The 21676-nt window shown below is 35.8% G+C and overlaps 1 protein-coding gene and 1 pseudogene across 3 annotated transcripts in view; both read left to right on the forward strand.

Annotated features, from left to right (window-relative positions):
* Positions 1–21676, forward strand: part of BRWD3 (bromodomain and WD repeat domain containing 3) — a 220690-nt gene that overhangs the window by 146672 nt on the left and 52342 nt on the right. For all 3 annotated transcript variants that reach the window (XM_044235761.1, XM_044235763.1, XM_044235764.1), the window contains 6 exons: positions 14824–14931; positions 16791–16915; positions 18347–18429; positions 19735–19846; positions 20905–20966; positions 21066–21221. In XM_044235761.1, coding sequence (XP_044091696.1) covers positions 14824–14931; positions 16791–16915; positions 18347–18429; positions 19735–19846; positions 20905–20966; positions 21066–21221 — 646 coding nt within the window. The remainder of the gene's footprint in view (positions 1–14823; positions 14932–16790; positions 16916–18346; positions 18430–19734; positions 19847–20904; positions 20967–21065; positions 21222–21676) is intronic.
* LOC122897749 lies at positions 20279–20407 on the forward strand (annotated as a pseudogene).

The following is a 21676-nucleotide window of genomic DNA, read 5'->3' on the forward strand; positions in this document are numbered from 1 at the left end:
CCTTTCTTGTTTCTTTTGTTTGTTTGTTTGTTTTTTAAATTTTATTTATTTTACAGAAAGAGAGAAATCACAAGTAGGCAGACAAGCAGGCAGAGAGAGAGAGAGGGGAGAAAGCAGGCACCCTGCGGAGCAGAGAGCCCGATGTGGAGCTCGATCCCAGGACCCTGGGATCATGACCTGAGCCGAAGGCAGAGGCTTTAACCCACTGAGCCATCCAGGCGCCCCCTTTCTTTTTTCTTGAGAGAGGCTCGTATCACTGTATATTTTCCTTCCAGGAATGCCTTTGCTGTGTCCCACAGATTTTGAACTGTTGTGTTTTCATTATCCTTTGTTTCCATGATTTTTTTCAACTATTCTTTAATTTCCTGGTTGACCCATTCATTCTTTAGAAGGATGCTCTTCAGTCTCCATGTATTTGGAATCTTTCCAAATTTCCTCTTGTGATTGAGTTCTAGCTTCAGAGCATTGTGGTCTGAAAATATGCAGGGAATGATCCCAATCTTTTGATACCAGTTGAGTCCTGATTTATGACCCAGGATGTGATTTATTCTGGAGAATGTTGCACATGCACTAGAGAAGAATGTGTGTTCTGTTGCTCTGGGATGGAATGTTCTGAATATATCTGTGATGTCCGTTTGGTTCAGTGTATCATTTAAGGCCTTTATTTCCTTGTTGATCTTTTGCTTGGATCATCTGTCCATTTCAGTGAGGGGAGTGTTAAAGTCCCCTACTATTACTCTATTATTGTTGATGTGTTTCTTTGATTTTATTATTAATTGGTTTATGTAGTTGGCTGTTCCCATGTTAGGGGCATAGATATTTAAAATTGTTAGATCTTCTTGTTGGACAGGTCCTTTCAGTATGATACAGTGTCCTTCCTCATCTCTTATTATAGTCCTTGGCTTAAAATCTAATTGATGCGATACAAGGATTGGCACCCCAGCTTTCTTCTGGTGTCCATTAGCATGGTAATTTGTTTTCCACCACCTCACTTTAAATCAGGAGGTGTCTTTGGGTCTAAAATGAGTTTCTTGTAGATAGCATATTGATGGTATTTTTTTATCCATTCTGATACCCCGTGTCTTTTGATTCGGGCATTTAGCCCATTTACATTCAGGGTAACTATTGAGAGATATGAATTTAGTGCCATTGTATTGCCTGTGAGGTGACTATTACTGTATATTGTCTCTGCTCCATTCTGATCTACTACTTTTAGGCTCTGTTTTTGCTTAGAGGACCCCTTTCAATATTTCCTGTAGAGCTGGTTTGGTGTTTACAAATTCTTTTAGTTTATGTTGTCCTGGAAGCTTTTTACCTCTTCTTCTATTTTCAATGATAGCCTAAGTGGATATAGTATTCTTGGCTGCATGTTTTCTTGTTTAGTGGTCTGAATATATAATGCCACTTCTTTCTGGCCTGCCAGGTCTCTATGGATAAGTACTCTGCCAATCTAATATTTTTACCATTGTATGTTACTGACTTCTTGTCCTGGGCTGCTTTCAGGATTTTCTTTTTGTCACTAAGACTTGTAAATTTTAGTATTAAATGATGGGGTGTGGGCCTGTTTTTATTGATTTTGAGGGGGGTTCTCTGTGCCTCCTGGATTTTAATGCTTGTTCCTTTTACCATATTAGGGAAATTCTCTATAATAATTCTTTCCAATATACCTTCTGCTCCCCTCTCTCTTTTTTCTTCTTCTGGAATCCCAATTATTCTAATGTTGTTTCATCTTTTGGTATCACTTATCTCTCGAATTCTCCCCTTGCAGTCCAGTAATTGTTTGTCTCTCCTTTGCTCAGCTTCTTTATTCTCTGTCATTAAGTCTTCTATATCACTAATTCTCTCTTCTGCCTCATTTTTCCTAACAGTAAGAGCCTCCATTTTTTATTGCACCTCATTAATAGCTTTTTTGATTTGAACTTGCTTAGATTTTAGTTCTTTTATTTCTCCAGAAAAGGCTTTTATCTCTCCAGACCAGGTTTTTCTAATATCTTCCATGCCTTTTTTGAGCCTGGCTAGCACCCTGAGAATTGTCATTCTGAACTCTAGATCTGACATATTGCCAATGTCTGTATTGATTAGGTCCCTGGCCTTCGGTACTGCCTGTTTCTTTTCTTTTTTTTTTTTGGTGAGTTTTTCCACCTTGTCATTTTATCCAGATAAGAATATATGAAGGAGTGAATAAAATACTAATAGGGTGGCAAAGACCACAGGAACATGTGCCTCAACCAAATCAGAAGAGACCCCAAATCGTGGGGGGAAGAAAGGGGATAAAAAGAAGTTCAGGAAAAAAAATTTAAAAAAGAAAAAAATAAATTAAAAAAAATAAAAAGAATAAAGAAAAATATAAGAAAGAATATACATATATTAGACTGGTGAATAGAACAGGGTCATCCACTTAATTTTGCGAGTAGTTTGGTCTCTTAGAAGAAACTACCTCCCAAAATTTTAAAGAATGAAAAACATATATAAGGTAAACATGGTGAAGGGATGGAATATGGCTATGAATTTATTAATAAAATTCTTTAAAGGGTTTGATAAGATAAGTTGTTTTTAAGAATAAAGAAAAAGAAAGTGCAGAGAATTTGCTCAGGCTGGAGACTAAAACAAAGCCCTGTGCTAGATTTAGGCTATATTTTGATCTGTTAGAAGAAGTTGTATCCCAGAATATTTTTAGAAGAAAAAATCCTATGTGTACACAAAAAATAAAGTTAGAAACAATGAAGGATAAAATATGACTATAGTAATGAAAATTCAAAAAAAGATTTTTTTTGGAAGGTATTGTTAAGATAAACTAGTGAAAAAAATGTTAAAAGAGGAAAGGGTAAAAGTTAAAAAAATTAGCAGAAGAAAAAAAATTAAAAATATTAATTAACTTTGCAAGACTTAAGAACTATGGGGAGAAAGCTATGAATTCCATGCTTTGCTTTCCCCTCCTCTGGAATTCCGCTGTTCCCCTTGGTCAGTGAACTTGGTCTTTGCTGGATTTCTTGCTGATCTTCTTGGGGAGGGGCCTGTTGTAGTGATTCTCAAGTGTCTTTGCCTGAGGCGGTATTATACCGCCGTTCCCATGGGCCAGGCCAAGTAATCCGCTCCGGTTCGCTTTTGGGAGCTTTTGTTCCCTGAACGCTTTCCATAGAGTTCCAGAGGATGGGACTGAAAATGGCGGCCTCCCAGTCTCTGGCCTGGAGGAGCCGAGAGCTCGGGGCTCCACTCCTCAGTGTGCCTTTGGAGAAAAGCCCTCAATCACTCCTGTCTCCCTGGCCTCCAGCTGTGCTCCGAGCTCACCCAGCCTGTGGCCAAGCATTTCTGTCTCTGGCACACAGCTGTCTCTGGCACATAGCTCCGCCTGGAGTCTCCAAACCCCGCAGATCCCTGCACTCTTCCAGGGTGTCTCTCCAGATCTTGTGGGGTCCCCACTCACAGAGCCGTGGCCTTTGCCACAGATCATAGTTTAGGGTAACCCCGAGTTGAGAGCTCACTCCTCGGCTCTGTCTCTGTAGCTGGCTTACCTGCTCTAACACCTGTGAGCTCTGCGACACTCATAAACCCCCGATCCTTCTCTGATCCCGCTGGACCTGAGACCATGCTGTCTCTGTGTGGGATTCACCCCGGTTTTGTCTCTGGAGCGATGTCCCTCCGTGGAGCAGACTTTTAAAAGTTCTGATTTTGTGCTCCATTGCTCTGCCGCTTGCCAGGAGCCAGCCCCTCCCCCGGCAGTCTATCTTCCCGTCACTTTGGATTCACTTCTCTGCAGGTCCTGCCTTTCAGAAAGTGATTGATTTTCTGTTTCTAGAATAGTTGCCCTTCTTCTCTTCAATCTCCTGTTGGATTTGTAGGTGTTTGGAATGTTTTGATAAGCTATCTAGCTGATCTCCTGCTACCTGATGTTGTCTCAGCCTGCTACTTCTCCAGCATCTTGACTCCTCCTCTGTGATCAAGTAATCTTATACTTACTTGCTGATTCTCTTTCATAATTTTGTCTTCAAACAAGTATTGAAATTTGGAGCAATGCTTTTTCGTGTGGTTGTTTTAGTAGAACATGCTCTGATGAATGGTATATTTTTAAAAAAAGAACCTAAAGAACTTTTTCAGGGGCATATTCAAAATCATTATTTGTCGAACTTATTGCCTATTCTTATGGAGGCTTTAGGGGAGTAAGTTTTTTAAGATTTTATTTTAATCCCAGTTACTTGTGTATAGTTTTATATTAGTTTATTTCAAGTATGCAGTATATTGATTCAGTACGTCCATATGATACCTGGTGCTCATCACAAGTGTGCGCCATAATCTCTAGCACCTATTTAACCCATCCCCCTACCTCCCCTCTAGTAACCATCAGTTTGTTCTCCCTAGTTAAGTCTCTTTCCTGATTTCCCTTACTCTTTTTTTCACTTGGCTACTTTGTTTTGTTTCTTAAATTCCACATATGAGTGAATTCATATGTTATTTGTATTTCTCTGACTGACTTATTTCACTTACCATAATATTTTCTAGGTAAGTCTATGTCCTTGAAAATGGCAAAATTCTATCTTTTCAATGTCTGAGTAATATTCCATTGTGTATGGATAAAGCTTTATCCATACATAAGTCAGGGGACACATGAGCTGTTTCCACAATTTGGCCTTTGTGCTTAATACCGTAATAAACATTGGGGTGCATGTATCCACTTAAATTAGTTTTTTTTTTTGTATACTTTAGGTAAATATCTAGTAGGTTAAATTCTGTATTCTAGGGTAATTCTATTTCTAACTTTTTGGGGACCCTCCTTACTGTTTTCCACAGTGACTGCACCACTTTGCATTCCCACCAACAATGCAGGAGGGTGCCCTTTTCTCCACACCCTTGCCAAGACTTCTTGTTTCTTGTGTTGTTGATTGTAGCCATTCTAACTTGTGTGAGGTGGTATCTCATGGTAATTTTGATTATCATTTCCCCAATGATGAGTAATGTTGAGTATCTTTTCACATGTGTTGGACATTTGGATGTCTTCTTTGAAAAACTGTCTATTCATATCTTCTGTCCATTTTTAATTGTATTATTTGTTTTTTGGATTTTGAATGTTATAACTTCTTTATATGTTTTAGATATTAACCCTTTACCAGACATGTCATTTGCAAATATATTTTCCCATTCTGTGGTTTGCCTTTTAGCTTTGTTGATTGTTTCCTTTGCTGCACAGAAACATTTTATTTTGATGTGGTCCTAATAGTTTATCTTTGCTTTTGTTTCCTTTGATTCAGGAAACATGTAGAAAGAAGTTGCTATACCAGTGTCAACGAAGTTAGTGCCTACATTTTCTTCTAGGATTTTTATGATTTGAGGTCTTACATTTAGGTCTTCATTCCATTTGGAATTTATTTTTGGTTTGGGGTATACGAAAGTTGTCCATTTTCATTATTTTGTATGTTGCTGTTCAGTTTTCCCAACACCATTTGTTGAAGAGACTTTTTCCCATTGGATATTCTTTCCTACTTTGTCAAAGATTAATTGATCATGTAGTTGTAGATGAATTTTTGGGTTTTTAATTAATCTACATATCTGATTTTGTGCCAATTCCATATTATTTTGATTACTCCATCTTTATAATAAAAATTGAAGTCTGAAATTGTGATTCATCCAGCTTTGCTTATATTTTGCAAGGTAGCTTTGGCTATTTGGCGGTCTTCTGTGGTTCCATAGAAATCTTACGATTCTTTGTTCCAGTTCTGTGAAGAAAGCTGATAGTTTTAGATATGGATTGCGTGAAATGTGTAGGCTGTCTTGGGTACTGTAGACATTTTAACAATATTTGTTCTTTCAATCCCTGAGCATGGAGTGTCTTTCCATTTCTTTGTCTTATCTTTAATTTCCTTCATCAGCATTTTACAGTTTTTAGAATACAGATCTTTAACCTCTTCGGTTAAATTTGTTCCAAGGTATCTTACTAGCTTTGCTGCAGCTGTAAATAGAATTGAGTCCTTAATTTCTCTTTCTGCTTATTCATTATTGGTATATAGAAATGTAACAGATTTCTGTACATTCATTTTGTATCCTTCAGCTTTACTGAATTTGTGTATCAATCCTAGCACTCTTTTAGTACAATCCTTAGGGTTTTCTATATAGAGTATCACATCAGCTGCACATAGTGGAAGTTTTAGTTCTTCCTTGCCGATTTGGATGCTGTTTATTTCCTTTTGTTGTCTGATTGCTGAGGCTATAACTTCCAGTACTATGTTAAATAAGAGTGGCGAGAATGGCCATCCCTGTCTTGTTCCTGACCATGAAGGAAAAACTCAGTTTTTCCCTTAAAAAGACAATATTAACTGTAGGGGGTTTTTGGGTATATGGCTTCCATTATGTTGAGAGGTATGTTTCCTCTAAACCTACTTTGTTGGAGGTTTTTATCATGAATGGAGGCTGTACTTTGTTAAATGCTTTTTCTGCATCGATTGAAATGATCAGGTTTATAAAGAGTTAAGATAGTAGAGTAGTAGGGGTACCCTATGTTTGCCTTGCCTCTTGAGCACAGCTAGATAAACATTGGGTCATTCCAAAAGCCCACAAAATCAGTCTGAGGACTGAGATAACAAATTGAACAACTAGAGGGAGAAAAGAGGCCACATTGTGGAAGCACAGACAGACTTTAGTGAACAGCATAGTGCCCACAGTGGAGGCTGGAGATGCGTGCACTAAACCCTGTCCCCCTGAGCTCTGCAGGTCCTTTTTTTCTAAGGCAGGCTTGCCTGAGAACCAGAGCAACAGGCACCTCACCCAGAAAGCCAACACAAACCACCCTGCCCTCACCAAGTCTACTGACCATAGAGTGTGGCAAAACTTAAGATCTAGTGGAAATTGGATCTAGCTTCTTTTAACATGCTGACCAGAGAAAACCTAGCTAAAACTCTGTGCACTGGACAAGGTCCAAACACTCCCTACTGCAGGCAAGAAGAAATGATGCAGAGGACTAACATAAGGGAAAAAGCAGCCAAAACACAGCAGCAGAATACATACAAGAGACACAGAAATATTTCCTGAAGCACCAGGTCCTGGTCAATATAACATTTTCTTCATATAGCCATTACTCTCAGGAACAGGAAACATAACAGGCTTTCCTAAGAGACAGAAGGCAGAGACCTAGACAACATGCCACATTGGAGGAATTCATACCCAAAGAAGTAACAAGATTATAGTCAAGGATCTAATCAAAACAGATATAATATGCCTGAACTAGAATTTGAGACAACAATCATAAGGGTAGTAGTTGGGCTTGAGAAAACCATAGAAGACACTGGAGAGTCCTTTACTGCAGACTCAAAAATTAGTCAGGCTGAAATAAAAAATGTTAAAACTGAGATATGAAACAGATTGGATGTAATGAAAAGGATGGAAGAAGAGGAACGAATAAGTGGTATAGAAGATAAAATTGTGGGAAAAAGTCAAGCTGAAAATAACAGTGAAAGGAAAATATTGGATCATCAGTGCAGACTTTGGGAACTCAGTGACTCCATAAAGCATAGTAACATTCATGTCATAGGAGTCACAGAAAAAGAAGAAGAGGGGGAAAATGGGCAGAAGGTGTTTTTGAGGAAATTATAACTTAACACTTCCCTAAAATGTGAAAGGAAACAAACATCCAAATCTAGGAGGCACAGAAGACTCCCATTAAAATCAACAAAAGCAGACCAAAATGAAGACTTCATAGTAAAATTTATAAAATATAGAGATAAGGAGAACATCTTCAGATCAGCGAGGGAAAAGAAATCCCTAACTTACAAAGGAAGACAATCAGGCTAGCACCAGACTTACTAGCAGAAACATGGCAGGCCAGAAGAGAATGATATGGTATTTTCAATGTGCTGAATGGGAAAAATACGCAGCCAAGAATACTTGATCCAACAAAGCCTTCATTCAGAATAGAAGGAGAAATAAAGAGTTTCCTAGACAAACAAAAACTAAAGGAGTTCATGGACACTATACTAGTCCTGCGAGAAATATTAAAAGGAACTCTTGGAGTGGGAAAGTAAGTCCAAAGGCAACAAAGATTAGACAGGAACAGAGAAAATCTCCAGAAACAATGAGGTAATACAGGTGACACAATGACACTAAATTTATGTCTATCAATTACTCTGAATGTAAATGGACTAAATGCTCCAATTAAAAGACGCAAGGTATCAGAATGAATCAAAAAACAAGACCCATCCTTGTGCTACCTACCATAGGCTCACTTTAAAGACACATACAGACTGAAAGTGAAGGGATGGAGAGCCATCTATCATGCTAATGGCCATCAAAAAGAAAAAAGAAAAGAAGAGAAAAGCTGGAGGAAGCATACTTATATCAGACAAACTAGATTTTAAACCAAAAACTATTTAACAAGAGATGAAGAAGGGTACTATATCATAATAAAGGGGTCTATCTGACAAAAAGACAAGACCTAATGCATATAAATATTTATGCTGCCAACTTGAGAGCATCCAAATGTATAAATGAATTAATAACAAACATAAAAACTCAGTGATAATAGTACCAGTTTATTATGGGACTTTAACATCCCACTTATAGCAATGGACAAATGAGCTAAACAGAAAATCAACAAGGGAACAATGTCTTTGAATGGCAGGCTGGATGAGGTAAACTTAACAGATTTATTCAGAACATTTCATCCTAAAGCAGCAGAATACACATTCTTTTGTGTACACATGGGGTATTCTTCAGAATATACACATACTGGGTTACAAATCAGGCCTCAACAAATAAAAAGATTGAGATCATACGATGCATATTTTATGACCACACTATGAAACATGAAGTCAACTACAAGAAAAACATTGGAAAGACCACATATACATGGAGGTTAAGGAATATCTTACTAAAAAACGAATGGGTTAACCATGAAATTAAAGAAGAAATAAAGAAATACATGGAAACAAATGAAGATGAAAACACAATAGTCCCAAACTTTTGGGATGCAGAAAAAGCAGTCATAAGAAGAGAGTGTATACAAAACAGGCCTACCTCAAGAAGCAAGGAAATCTCAAACATACAACCTAACCTTATACCTTGAGCATCTAGAAAAAGAACAGCAAACAAAGCCTAAAGTAGAAGAAAGTCAGAAGAAGACAGGAAAAAATAACAATTAGAGCAGAAAATAAATAATATAGGAACAAAGAAGAACCAGTAAAACAGATCAGTGAAACTAGGAGCTGGTTCTTTAAAAGAATTAATAAAATTGGTAAACCCCTAGCCAGAGTTATCAAAAAGAAAAGAGAAAGGACCCAAATAAGTAAACTCATGAATGAAAGAGGAGAGATCACAACACCACAAAAAATATTTTTAAAAAATATAAGGGAGTATTGTGAAAAATTGTATGGCCCAAATTGGGAAATATAGAAGAAATGGATAAATTCCTAGAACACATAAACTATCAAAACTGAAATAAGGAACAGATAGAAAACTTTAAGAGACCAAAAACCACCCAAAAATTGAATCAGTAATCACAAATCTAACAAACAAAAGTCCAGGGCCAGATGGGCTCACAAGGAAATTCTACCAGTCATTTAAAGAAGAGTTAATACCCATTTTCCTCAAACTTTTGCAAAAATAGAAATGGAAGGAAAACTTCCAGACTCATTTTACGAGGCCAGGCTTGCCTTGATTCCAAAATAGACAAAGACCCTACTACGGGGGCACCTGGATGGCTAAATCAGTTAAGCACTAACTCTTAGTTTCAGTTGAAGTCATGATCTCAGGGTTGTGAGTTTGATCCCTACTCTGGACTCCACACTCAGTCTGCTTGTTCCTCTCCCTCCTCTATTCCTCCTGCTCTCTCTTAAAAAAAAAAATAGACTAAAATGGAGAAGTGGATAAGTATAAGCCTGTATCCCTGATGAACATGGATGCAACAATTCTCAAGAAGATGCTAGCAGATTGACTCCAACAATACATTAAAAGAATATTCACCACAATCAAGTGAGATTTATTTCTGGGCTGCAAGGGTAATGAAATATTTGTAAATGAATCAACATGATAGCACCATATTAATAAAGAGTAAGAACCATATGACCTCTCAATAGATGGAGAAAAAGCATATGACAAAGTATAGCATCCTTTCTTAAAAAAAACCCTCAACAATGTCGGGAGAGAGGGAACATACCTCAACATCTTAAAAGCCTTATGTGAAAGACCCACTGCTAATACCATCAATGGGGAAAAACAGTTTTTCCTTTTCAGTCAGGAAGAAAACAGGGATGGATGTCCAGTCTCATCACCATTATTTGACATATCTGGAAGTCCTAGCCACAGGAAATAGACAAAAAAAAATAATAATAATAAAGAGCATCCAACTCAGTGAGGAAGAACTAACTTTCACTATTCACAAATGTCATAATACTCTGTAGGAAGCCCAAACGACCCCACTAAAAATTCCTCGAACTTGTACATGAATTCAATAAAGTAGAAGGATACACAATCAATGTACAGAAACATTTTGTATTTCTAAACACTGTAATGAAGCAGCAGAAAGAAATTAAGGAATCCATCCCATTTACCAAAAACCAAGAACCAGAAGATACTTATGAATAAACCTAACCACAGAAGTAAGAGATCTGCACTATGAAAGCTAGAATACTTATGAAAGAAATTGAAGAGGACACAAAGGAATTGAAAAATATCCCATGCTCATGGGTTAGAAAAACTAGTATTATTAGAATGTGTATACTACCCAAAGCAATCTATACATTTAATGCAATCCCTATCAAAATACTACCAGCATTTTTCACTGAGCAAGGAAAAACAATCCTAAAACTAGTATGGAACCACAAAAGACTCCGAATAACCAAAGACATCTTCGAAAAGAAAAGCAAAGTTGGAGGCCTTACAATTCCAGACTTCAAGCTGTATTGCAAAGCTGTAGCAATGATGACAGTATGTGACTGGCACAAAAACAGACATATGGATCAGTAGTACCTAATAGAGAACCCAGAAATGAACCCACAACTAGATGGTCAACTAATCTTTAACAAAGCAGAAAGAATATCCTATGGAAAAAAGACAGTCACTTTCAACTCATGGTGTTGGGAGAACTGGAGAGCAACATGCAAAAGAATGAAACTGGACCACTCTCGTACACCAGATATTAAACTAAAATCAAAATGGGTTAAAGACTTAACTGTGAGACAGGAATCCATCACATTCCTAGAGGAGAACACGGGAGAAGTGTCTTTGTCATCAGCCATAGCAACTTCTTTCTAGACATGTTTCAGGAGGCAAGGGAAAGAAAAGCAAAAATGAACTATTGGGACCTCTTCAAGTTAAAAAGCTTCTTCACAGCAAAGGAAGCAATCAACAAAACTAAAAGGCAACCCACAGAATGGAAGAAGATATTTGTAAATGATGTATCTGATAAAGGGTTATTATTCATAATATATAAGGAACTAACAAAAAGTAACACCCAAAAAGCCAAATAATCCAGTTAAGAAATGGGCAGAACACATGAATAGACATTTTTCCAAACAAGATCTTCAGAAGTCTGACATGTGTTAAAATATTCAACATCACTCATGATCAGGGAGGTACAAATCAAAACCACAATGAGATACCACCTTACATCTGTTAGAATGGCTAAAATTAACAACTTAAAAACAACAGGTGTTGGAGAGGATGTGGAGAAAGGGGAACCCTCTTGCACTGTTGGTTGGAATGGAAATTGGTATAGCCACTCTGAAAAACAGTATGGAGGTTTCTCAAAAAGTTGAAAATAGAACTACCCTAAGACTGAAGATTTCTACTAGGTATTTATCTAAAAGATACAGAACTACTGATTCAAAGGAGCACTTGTATCCCAATGTTTATAGCAGCATTTTCAATAATAGCCTAATTATGAAAAGTGACCAGGTGGCCTTTGATAAATGGGTAGAGAAGAAGTGGCATGTGTGTACAATGTACTGTTACTCAGCCATCAAAAAGAATGATATCTGGCCATTTGCAGCAATATGGATGGAGCTAGAGTATATTATGCTAAGTGAACTAAGTCAGTCAGATAAATACAAATACTATATGGTTTCACTCATATGTGGAATTTAAGAAACAAAGCAGATGAACATATGGGAAGGAAGACATTGAATTTAAATGTAAAAACGCGAAATCATTTTTTTTTACATTTACGTGTCTCCATACTTCCTACCTTCCTACCTTCTTCAGTGAGGCCTCTTCTCTACCTTTAGTTGTGGAGTTTGTTCTGTCATTCTTGAGATATATTTCTGGGATATTTAGGATGATTTGATAGTTATTTAGTTGTGTTTTGGTGACCATGCAAGCCTAGGGTCATCCTACTCGGCTGCCATCTTCCTTTAAGGGGAGTAATTTTTAATTAATTTTAGGAGACTATAAGATGTGGGAAACTTGCATGGCTCTGTCAGTTAAGTACCTGACTCTTGATTTTGACCCAGATCATGATCTCATTTATGAGATTGAACCCCATGTTGGGCTCTGCACTCAATGGGGAGTCTTCTTTGAGATTCTCTCTCCCTCTGCCCATTCCCCCTGCTCACACACTCTCTCAATCTCCCTCTCTCTCTGTAATAAATAAATAAATAAATAAGCCTGTACAAAAAGATCACTTTATAAAGCAACACAAGGATATGTATATTCTTTAATATTATGAGACTCCTCTCTATAGGATCATATTTATCTTGGTGGAATCACTAAGCTTAGCATATGCTTATATGCTTCAAGATTAGTGTGTATTAGGTAATGACAGTTGTTTAGATATTGGAGGAGGTATATAAGTGAATTAGTGAAATCCATAAATAATGTTTTTAAAGAACTCATAAAACTCATACTTTTTATAAAAACAGTTCTTAATGACAGCATTACTTTTTACTTTAAATCTTAAACCTTCAGTATTTTGCCTGGACTGGCCATACCCACAGATCATTGCCTTTGAAAATGCTCATTGGCCAAAGTCTAACTTAAATGCCAACTTCTCCTGATTGTCATTTGCCTATCACTCTTTCCTCCTGAGCTTTCACACCTAATTTATTTGTCTCTTATAATACTTGGTATATTCTGCCTTATTTTATACTCACATGTCTGCCCATATCCTTGAGGGAAAGGATTGTATTTTGATATGTTAACCACAGCACCTAATGCCTTATATACACGTTCAATCAATATTTGTTGAGTACAGGAATAAATATATAATTAATGATATATAAATAGCATGTTTATTATTGATATTTTACCCTTATAATTATGTTTATATAATAGTATTTAAATCTTTTTAGTGTTCTACTTGTATTTTTAAGTATTAAGAATTCTGACTTAGACACTGTTGATTGGGGGTACCTGGGTGACTCAGTTGATTAAGTGTCTGCCTTCAGCTCAGGTCATGATCCCAGGGTCCTGGGATCAAGTCCCACATCAGGCTCCCTGCTCAGTGGGAAGCCTGCTTCTCATTCTCTCACTCCCACTGCTTGTGTTCCCTCTCTCGCTGTTTCTCTCTCTCTCTGGGTCAAATGAATAAACAAATAAATCTTTAAAAAATAAAAATTAAAAAAAGACACTGTTGATTGGTAGAGTATGTCAGTGTATTTTTTAAATTTCAGTATTTTTCAATGTTACATTTTTAAAAATTTATTAACTCTACTACCACTTTAAAATTATTGAGAACAAGAAAAACCTTTTTTTTCCAATTTATTTATTTTCAGAAAAACATTATTCATTATTTTTTCACCACACCCAGTGCTCCATGCAAGCCGTGCCCTCTATAATACCCACCACCTGGTACCCCAACCTCCCACCCCCCCGCCACTTCAAACCCCTCAGACTGTTTTTCAGAGTCCATAGTCTCTCATGGTTCACCTCCCCTTCCAATTTTAGAGCTTCCTATGACCCTGCAATTGCACTCCTAGGTATTTACCCCAAAGACACAGATGTCGTGAAAAGAAGGGCCATCTGTACCCCAATGTTTATAGCAGCAATGGCCACAGTTGCCAAACTATGGAAAGAACCAAGATGCCCTTCAACAGATGAATGGATAAGGAAGATGTGGTCCATATACACTATGGAGTATTATGCCTCCATCAGAAAGGATGAATCCCCAACTTTTGTAGCAACATGGACGGGACTGGAAGAGATTATGCTGAGTGAAATAAGTCAAGCAGAGAGAGTCAATTATCATATGGTTTCACTTATTTGTGGAGCATAACAAATAGCATGGAGGACAAGGGGTGTTAGAAAGAAAAACCTTTTTTAACGAATCAGAATATGAATGCTGTCCTGAGGAGGTGAAATGTGTTAACTAAGCACTTGAATTCATTTTCTTTCCATACTATGCCAGTTCTGATGTTAATTCTTAAAAATAAAAATTCTAGTCTATTTAGAAATCACTCTATTTAGTAGCCTGTGGTTAGAATTTTACATATGTGTATATATATGTGTACACAAACATACACATACACACAAAGAATATGGAGGCTGACTATTAAAATGTTGATGTTTAGAATGTTAATTACAGTTTGAAATACAGTACTTTAAAATATGACCAGTGTTCTGTACAATTTGTCATTGATCCCTGTTTCTTCAGAAATTTTTGAAGCAGCTAGGGGGAAAAAGATTGTGTATACAGTGTCTATTTATATGCAGTACTTAGTGCAGGGCAACACAGTTATGAGTACTGAATGAACATTATTTAATGATGACAAATACCTTTATTATACATTTTTTAAAATTATAAATATGTTTGTTTTAAACAGAAGAAGACATTTGTAAGAGTATATATTGGGATATATAGAGTTGTTAAATAAGATGCTGCTGTTTAATACCATATGTTTTTTGTTTTAGCTTATCTATTTCAGGCAAGGACATGAAGCTTATGTGCGGGCTGTAAGGAAGTCAAAAATATACAGCCTTAATTTACAAAAACAGCCATGGAATAAAATGGATCTCAGGGTAAATTTGACATATTCATAAGTGTGCAGTTGAAATAACTTCGGAATTAAGTTATTTGCTTATATGTTTTTGTGTCCTACATATTTCCGTGTTGATTGTGTGTCTAAGATAACATGATGTACCATACTCTGATACAATTGAGTGTTATGGGTCATATTTTATATTTCCCGAAATTTGTATGCTACCTGTTGTCTTGATTATTTGACCTAATTTCCTTCATGCTTCAAATTATCTAGTGTATATACCTTTCTATATTTGGAGCAAAACAGCAGTTCCCTGGTATGGATATTTTCCTCAGCAGCTTTGTACATTCTGGAAGCTCTGGAAGCTGACTGCATGTGTGGACTACAGACATCCTTGACATTATAGTGACATTAAGATATTAGTAATTATAAATCCCAAGAAACCCAGAATTTTATGGTGTTTTATGAATTACCTATTTTGATATATTACCTTATCGCTACATTGTATTAAGTAAGATAGATATATTTATTTTTAAAGGAGTTTTTTCTGACTATAAATACATATTCATTCATTCATCCATGTATACATAGATACATACAAAGAAACAGACATAAGTATACATACACCATCATTTCTAGTTAGGTTTATGGCTGTTTTCTTCTTTTATTTTTCCAAGTTGAAGAAAAAGAGACTAAAGAGCAATTTTAGAGTGGTTTCCAGGTAAATGAAGGATTGTTGTGTGATGATGTTTAGCAGGAAGGATACATGAAAGCAGGTATATTTATTTAAATAAAGATATAGATACTTGTAAAATATTACATTAAGGTTATAAGGTACCAAATTATCTTATCAAGTGATCTTTACACAGTCATCTCCTGGTAGATAGTGATACCACCATCTGTTCTGAATCAGGTGAGAGTTGAGTTGTTGTTGTTGTTGTTTTTAAATCAAGAATGAATAAAACACGATTTTTCATTTTTTAAATTCTAACATTGTGGCTCTAGGAAATTATTGGAGGCAGCATTTGTGTGGGTGCAAGAGTGTGGGTTTTGGAATATAACCTGAATTTCAATCCAGATCTGATATATATATATACACATACCCAAGTACATAACTTTAAGCAAGTCACTATACCAATGAGGCTCAGTTTTGTCATCTGTTAAGTGTTACTAATAATCAGTTACAAGGATGGCTTGTAAAATAATATTGTGGGCATTAAAAAAATATAAGTCCTTTCCCCAAATGTATACATACATTTTTACCTGCCTTCTTACATATCATATTTCTGCTGAAGGAGTAATTCTTAACTAAGAATCTTAACAGTCATCAAATGTCAGTTGCCCTTATATAAAATACTTAACAATTGGGCTCTTAAGCAGACCATTACTGATTGTGGTTTCCTTTCTTTCATTTTTCTCCCTCTTTGTCATTCTTGTCTTTCTCCATCTCTCTCTGTTTCTCTGTACCTCTACCTCTTTCCACTATTATCTCTTCCCCCCTCCTCACTCCTCCCTACCTTCCCTACTTCCTCACTTGTTACTTGATTTTTAACTCCCCTGGGAAGCTCTTTCAAAATATGCATGACTAAGCTTGTACCCCAGACCTACTGAATTCAGTTCTATAGGAGTAGGGTTTGGGAATATGAATTTTAAAAATGTTCTTAAGGGGATTCTGTTGCTTATCCTTGGTTTAGAGCCCTGCATTATGCTACAACCTGCTGTTAAGTATTAAAGGTCAAGAACCATGTCTTATTGTCTTTAGCACTTAGTGGAATGCTTAATATTTGGTGGATATTCAGATAATTTTTAATTGTTTGAAAAATAGTGAAATAATATGCAAATGTCAGGCAATTATTTATATTGAAAGTAATAATTCATTGGTATTCTCATGAATAGGAACAAGAATTTGTTAAGATTGTAGGAATCAAATATGAGGTTGGACCACCTACACTATGTTGCTTGAAGCTTGCATTTCTGGACCCTATTTCAGGCAAAATGACTGGAGAATCTTTTTCCATTAAGTGAGTAGCTATCTCTGTTTGTGTCTGTGTGTCTGTGTGTTTTAATCCCTATCATGTATTCTGTGGAGTACAGGGCTTAATGGGAGAGAAAATACTATAGCAGTATAGGCTTTAGATTGTTAAAGACGTGATGTGCACTGGGTGTATACGCAACTAATGAATCATTGAACACTACATCAAAAACTAATGATGTACTATTTGTTGGCTAATTGAATTTAAATTTTAAAAATAAATAAAAACCAGGGTGTAATGTTTAATTTCTGGTTTGTTTCTCCACATGATAGTGTGTGTGTGTGTGTGTGTGTGTGTGTGTGTAGATATAAAAACTTGCATAGTGTATGCATGCATGTGTGTAGCTAATAGATATGTAATGTTGTGTGTGTGTGTGTGTGTGTGTGTGTGTATACAGTTAACCCTTGAACAATGTAAGGGGTTATGGGTACTGACTCCCACACAGTTGAAAATCTGCATATATATATAGCTTTTGATTCCCCAAAACTTAACTAATACCTGCTGTTGAGCAGAAGCCTTACTGATAACAAAAACTTTTGACTAATATGTATTATATTTATTATTCTTACAATAAAGTAAGCTAGAGAAAATGAAACATTTTTAAGAAAATCATAAGGGATGGGATGCCTGGGTGGTTCAGTCAATTAAGCATCTGCTTTCGGCTCAGGTCATGATCCCAGTGGGATCCAGTCCCACGCTGGGCTCCCTGCTTGACAGGGAACCTGCTTCTGCCTGCTCTGCCTGCTCTACCTGCCGCTTTCCCTGCTTGTGCTCTATCTCTGACAAATGAAAAGAAAATCTAATAAAAAAGAGAAAAAGGAGAAAATCGTAAGGGAGAGAAAATATATTTACAGTACTATATTTATTGAAAAAAATCTGCATATAGACCTGCACAGTTCAAACCCATATTGTTCAAGGGTCAATTGGATATTTTATATATATATATATACACACATATATATATATATATATACACACACACATATATATATAATATATCATATCATAATCATATCATATATATAATATATGAGTGTGGTTGAGACATGTAGTTGCTTTTATTTCTGTTAATAATAATAGGAATAGCTAATCAGTGACTCGTTTCTTGAACTTTGAAATCTAAGGAATTGAAAGAACATCAATTCATACCTTTCTTAAAGAGGTCTTAATATATAATAGCTTATATTAAGCTTTAAGTATCTTCATTGGTGTCTTTATGTTTTTGAAGTGATATCATAGTAGGTGGGGAACTCCCAAACAAATAAAAGCAGATGGAGTTTAATTAAATCCATTTGCAGAAACCTTGAGGCTTTCAACAGTTTTTAAATGGCTCCACATTAAACATATATCTCTGGATATTTAGTGACATATTGTGCTCTATTTGTATATTGATTCATATGTGCTTTATTTCTTGTATAGGTATCATGACATGCCAGATGTCATTGACTTCCTTGTACTACATCAGTTTTATAATGAAGCCAAAGAAAGGAACTGGCAGATAGGTAAATATAAAATTCTTACTTAATAACCATTAAGTTTGAAATAAAGTAACTTTTTAACTCCAATTTAATAGACATAAACTAGTTTAATATGTAATTGGCAAAGCTCTTAGCCAAATTAGATCAAATTAAATTTTCCTTCTCAGTTATGTTGAGGTGATTTTATGTACATCCTATGTGGCATATAGCCTCTAAACTCTGCAAATATCTAATCTGTTAGAATACAAATATGAATTACAAAGAAAAGCATCAAATGTCAGTTGCCCTAGTATAAAATACTTAACACATGGGCTCTTAAGCAGACCATTACTGATTGTGATTTTCTTTCTTTCTCTTTTTTTCCCTCTGTCTGTCTGTCACTCTCTTTCTCTGTTTCTCTCTGTACCTCTACCTCTTTCTACCCCTTTTCTTTTCCTCTCCCCCTCCTTCACTCCTCTTCCACCTTCCTTACTTCCTCACTAGCTATTTGATCTTGGGCAAGTTTTTAATCTCTCTTTGTCCCACTTCCTTTATCTTTATAGTGGGAATCATCAAAACCCACCTATAAGGTTGATATGAGCAATAAATGAGTTGACATATTAAAAACACTTAAAATGATACCTAAGTACTTAAAATTTATACTATGTAATTGTTTGCTATTAGTACTTTTAAATTCTCCTTTTTTACGTGGGAGAAAATTTTTGTTCACAGTGATTTGGTTTTATAATCCTTATCCCTTTAGAGGCAAAAAATTAGTATGAAGAGATTTTTAAAGGCAAAAAGCTGAGGGGCACCTTGTTGGCTCAGTAGGTTAAAGCCTCTGCCTTCGGCTCAGGTCATGATCCCAGGGATCTGGGATCGAGCCCCGTATTGGGCTCTCTGCCCAGCAGGGAGCCTACTTCCCTTCCTCTCTCTCTCTGCCTGCCTCTTGGCCTACTTGTGATCTCTGTCTGTCAAATAAATAAATAAAATCTTTTAAAAAAAAGGCAAAAAGCTGAAAGCAGTAAGGAAAAGAAACAACTGTAGTAACATGTATAGTACAAGAAAAAGTACGCTTAATGATGATCCTAAATAATTAATAAAAGATTATACTTTGTAGCTTTTATATAAGAAGACATGGACATGTTTGATTTATTTCAGAAAGATTACTAGTACTTAGAAATCAAAATCCTTAATGAAGGTAAAGTATAAAATTTACTTATCTGGAAAACTCAGATTGAAAACTCTAGTAATGCTGCTTCTGTGTCCAACACAAAGTAGCAATTTAGAATGTGAACAAAGTGATTTTTCTCAAAAACATCCTTTTAAGAATTTCTAAAAACATTGTAGGTGATAGATTCCGCAGTATAATAGATGACGCCTGGTGGTTTGGGACTGTGGAGAGTCAGCAGCCTTTTCAACCAGAGTATCCTGATAGTTCTTTCCAGTGTTACAGTGTTCAGTAAGTACAGTTATGGTATTTTATGCCTGATATAATACTGTAGTACTATATGGACTTTCTATAAACCCTATTAGGAATAACACCTTGTTAATTTGACTTATCTTTATCTGACCTGTAAAGAAGTAATCATAGTACCTGTAAGGAAGGAATTTGATGATAAACCTCTTGGTCCAATATACATGCTAAAACAAAGCAGGAACTGAAGACTTATTAAGTCATAAGATAACATAAGACTCCCTTATGCCTGTATTTTCTTTTAAATATTTCTATTTTAAACAAGAATTGCAAATATTATTTCAGGAAGAATGCTAAAATTAATTCAATATTTAAAGTAATTGTTATAGCTGGAATATAGCAATAAATATTAGTACCCAGTCTTTTATTTAATGGTATGAATTCTAGGCAGAGGTATCATATTTGGGTGTACTATTTGTCTACAACGTGTGGCAGTATCGTAGCCAATGAGGTTTATCCGAGGCGCGATTATTGCTAATTGAAAACTTTTCCCAACGTTTACTTTAGTTCTTCATTAAATCCCATCACTGTAAGATTCCTAATAATGAAGCTTTCTTCTCAAGAGTGATAAAGGTTTATTCTGTGAAGATTGACTTTTAATCTCCATATTGCTGATGAAAAGGGAATCATAAAACTTTGCAGATACTGTAATACTTAGTCTGTTAGGATAAAGTAGATTATCCTACAGAAAGAATTGATCTATCAAATTGACTTTTTTAACCTGAAAGACATTTTCCAAAAAGATCTTTTCATTCTGTATCCTGGCTTAATATTGAATATATGCTCGATTGGAATTTTTTTAAAAAGCCAGGTAAAACTAAGTGTAAGCTTACTGCTCTTTGTATTTCCTATTGGTAGACTATTCTCTATTTTTTTTTGTTTTCTCTATTAAAGGTTTATTACTATCTTTATGTAAGTGAAATTATACTTTAAGGAAAATTGTATTGCCCTTTTCAGAATTTTACCTCAAGAAGTCATGCAAATTATGCTAGTATATGAAAGTGTCGTGTGAATTTCACTAGTATCTTATTATTTTTCAATAGCTGGGACAATAATGAGAGAGAAAAGATGAGCCCCTGGGATATGGAGCCAATTCCAGAAGGAAGTAAATATGCTTTTAAAAATGAATTAAAATTCTTCTAAAAAAATATCAATAGCATAATATTGGAAACTAATGATTCCTGATTTTTCATTTTATACATAGCTGCCTTTCCAGATGAAGTTGGTGCTGGTGTTCCTGTGTCCCAGGAGGAACTGACTGCTTTGCTATACAAACCCCAGGAAGGAGAGTGGGGGGCTCATTCCAGAGATGAGGAATGTGAACGGGTTATTCAGGGCATCAACCACCTTCTTTCCCTGGGTATGGTGGCTGTGAAAGGATATTAGGAAGAAACAAGGAAAACCAGCAAGATTTTAAGTTCTACAAGAAGAAATACATTTTTTCACTGTATACTTTTAACTTAAGAGGCACTTTTAATCAAGTGTTTCTAGCTTAACATTAATATTTTGATATGTTTGGCCAATGTAATGACTGATAAATGTATTCTATTCTCTTGGGACTTACAGTAGTAAAAATAGGCATGTAATTATCTTTTACTTTCTTGAATCACTTTGGCTCTCCAAGTATTTCCTGAGCCTGACTTTGGATGAGTTTTTTGGTAGATAGTAGATGAGTAATATATTTTACTCACATACCTAAGCTATATTATCTAAACTGTATCACTTGAGCTATTTGGGATTTATCTAGAAAACATACCAGTTTGAAATTAAACACAGTTCTCATTTAATTAGCCTGATTTCACCTGATTTGAACCA

Source organism: Neovison vison, chromosome X (assembly GCF_020171115.1).
Source record: "Neovison vison isolate M4711 chromosome X, ASM_NN_V1, whole genome shotgun sequence".
NCBI lineage: Eukaryota > Metazoa > Chordata > Mammalia > Carnivora > Mustelidae > Neogale > Neogale vison.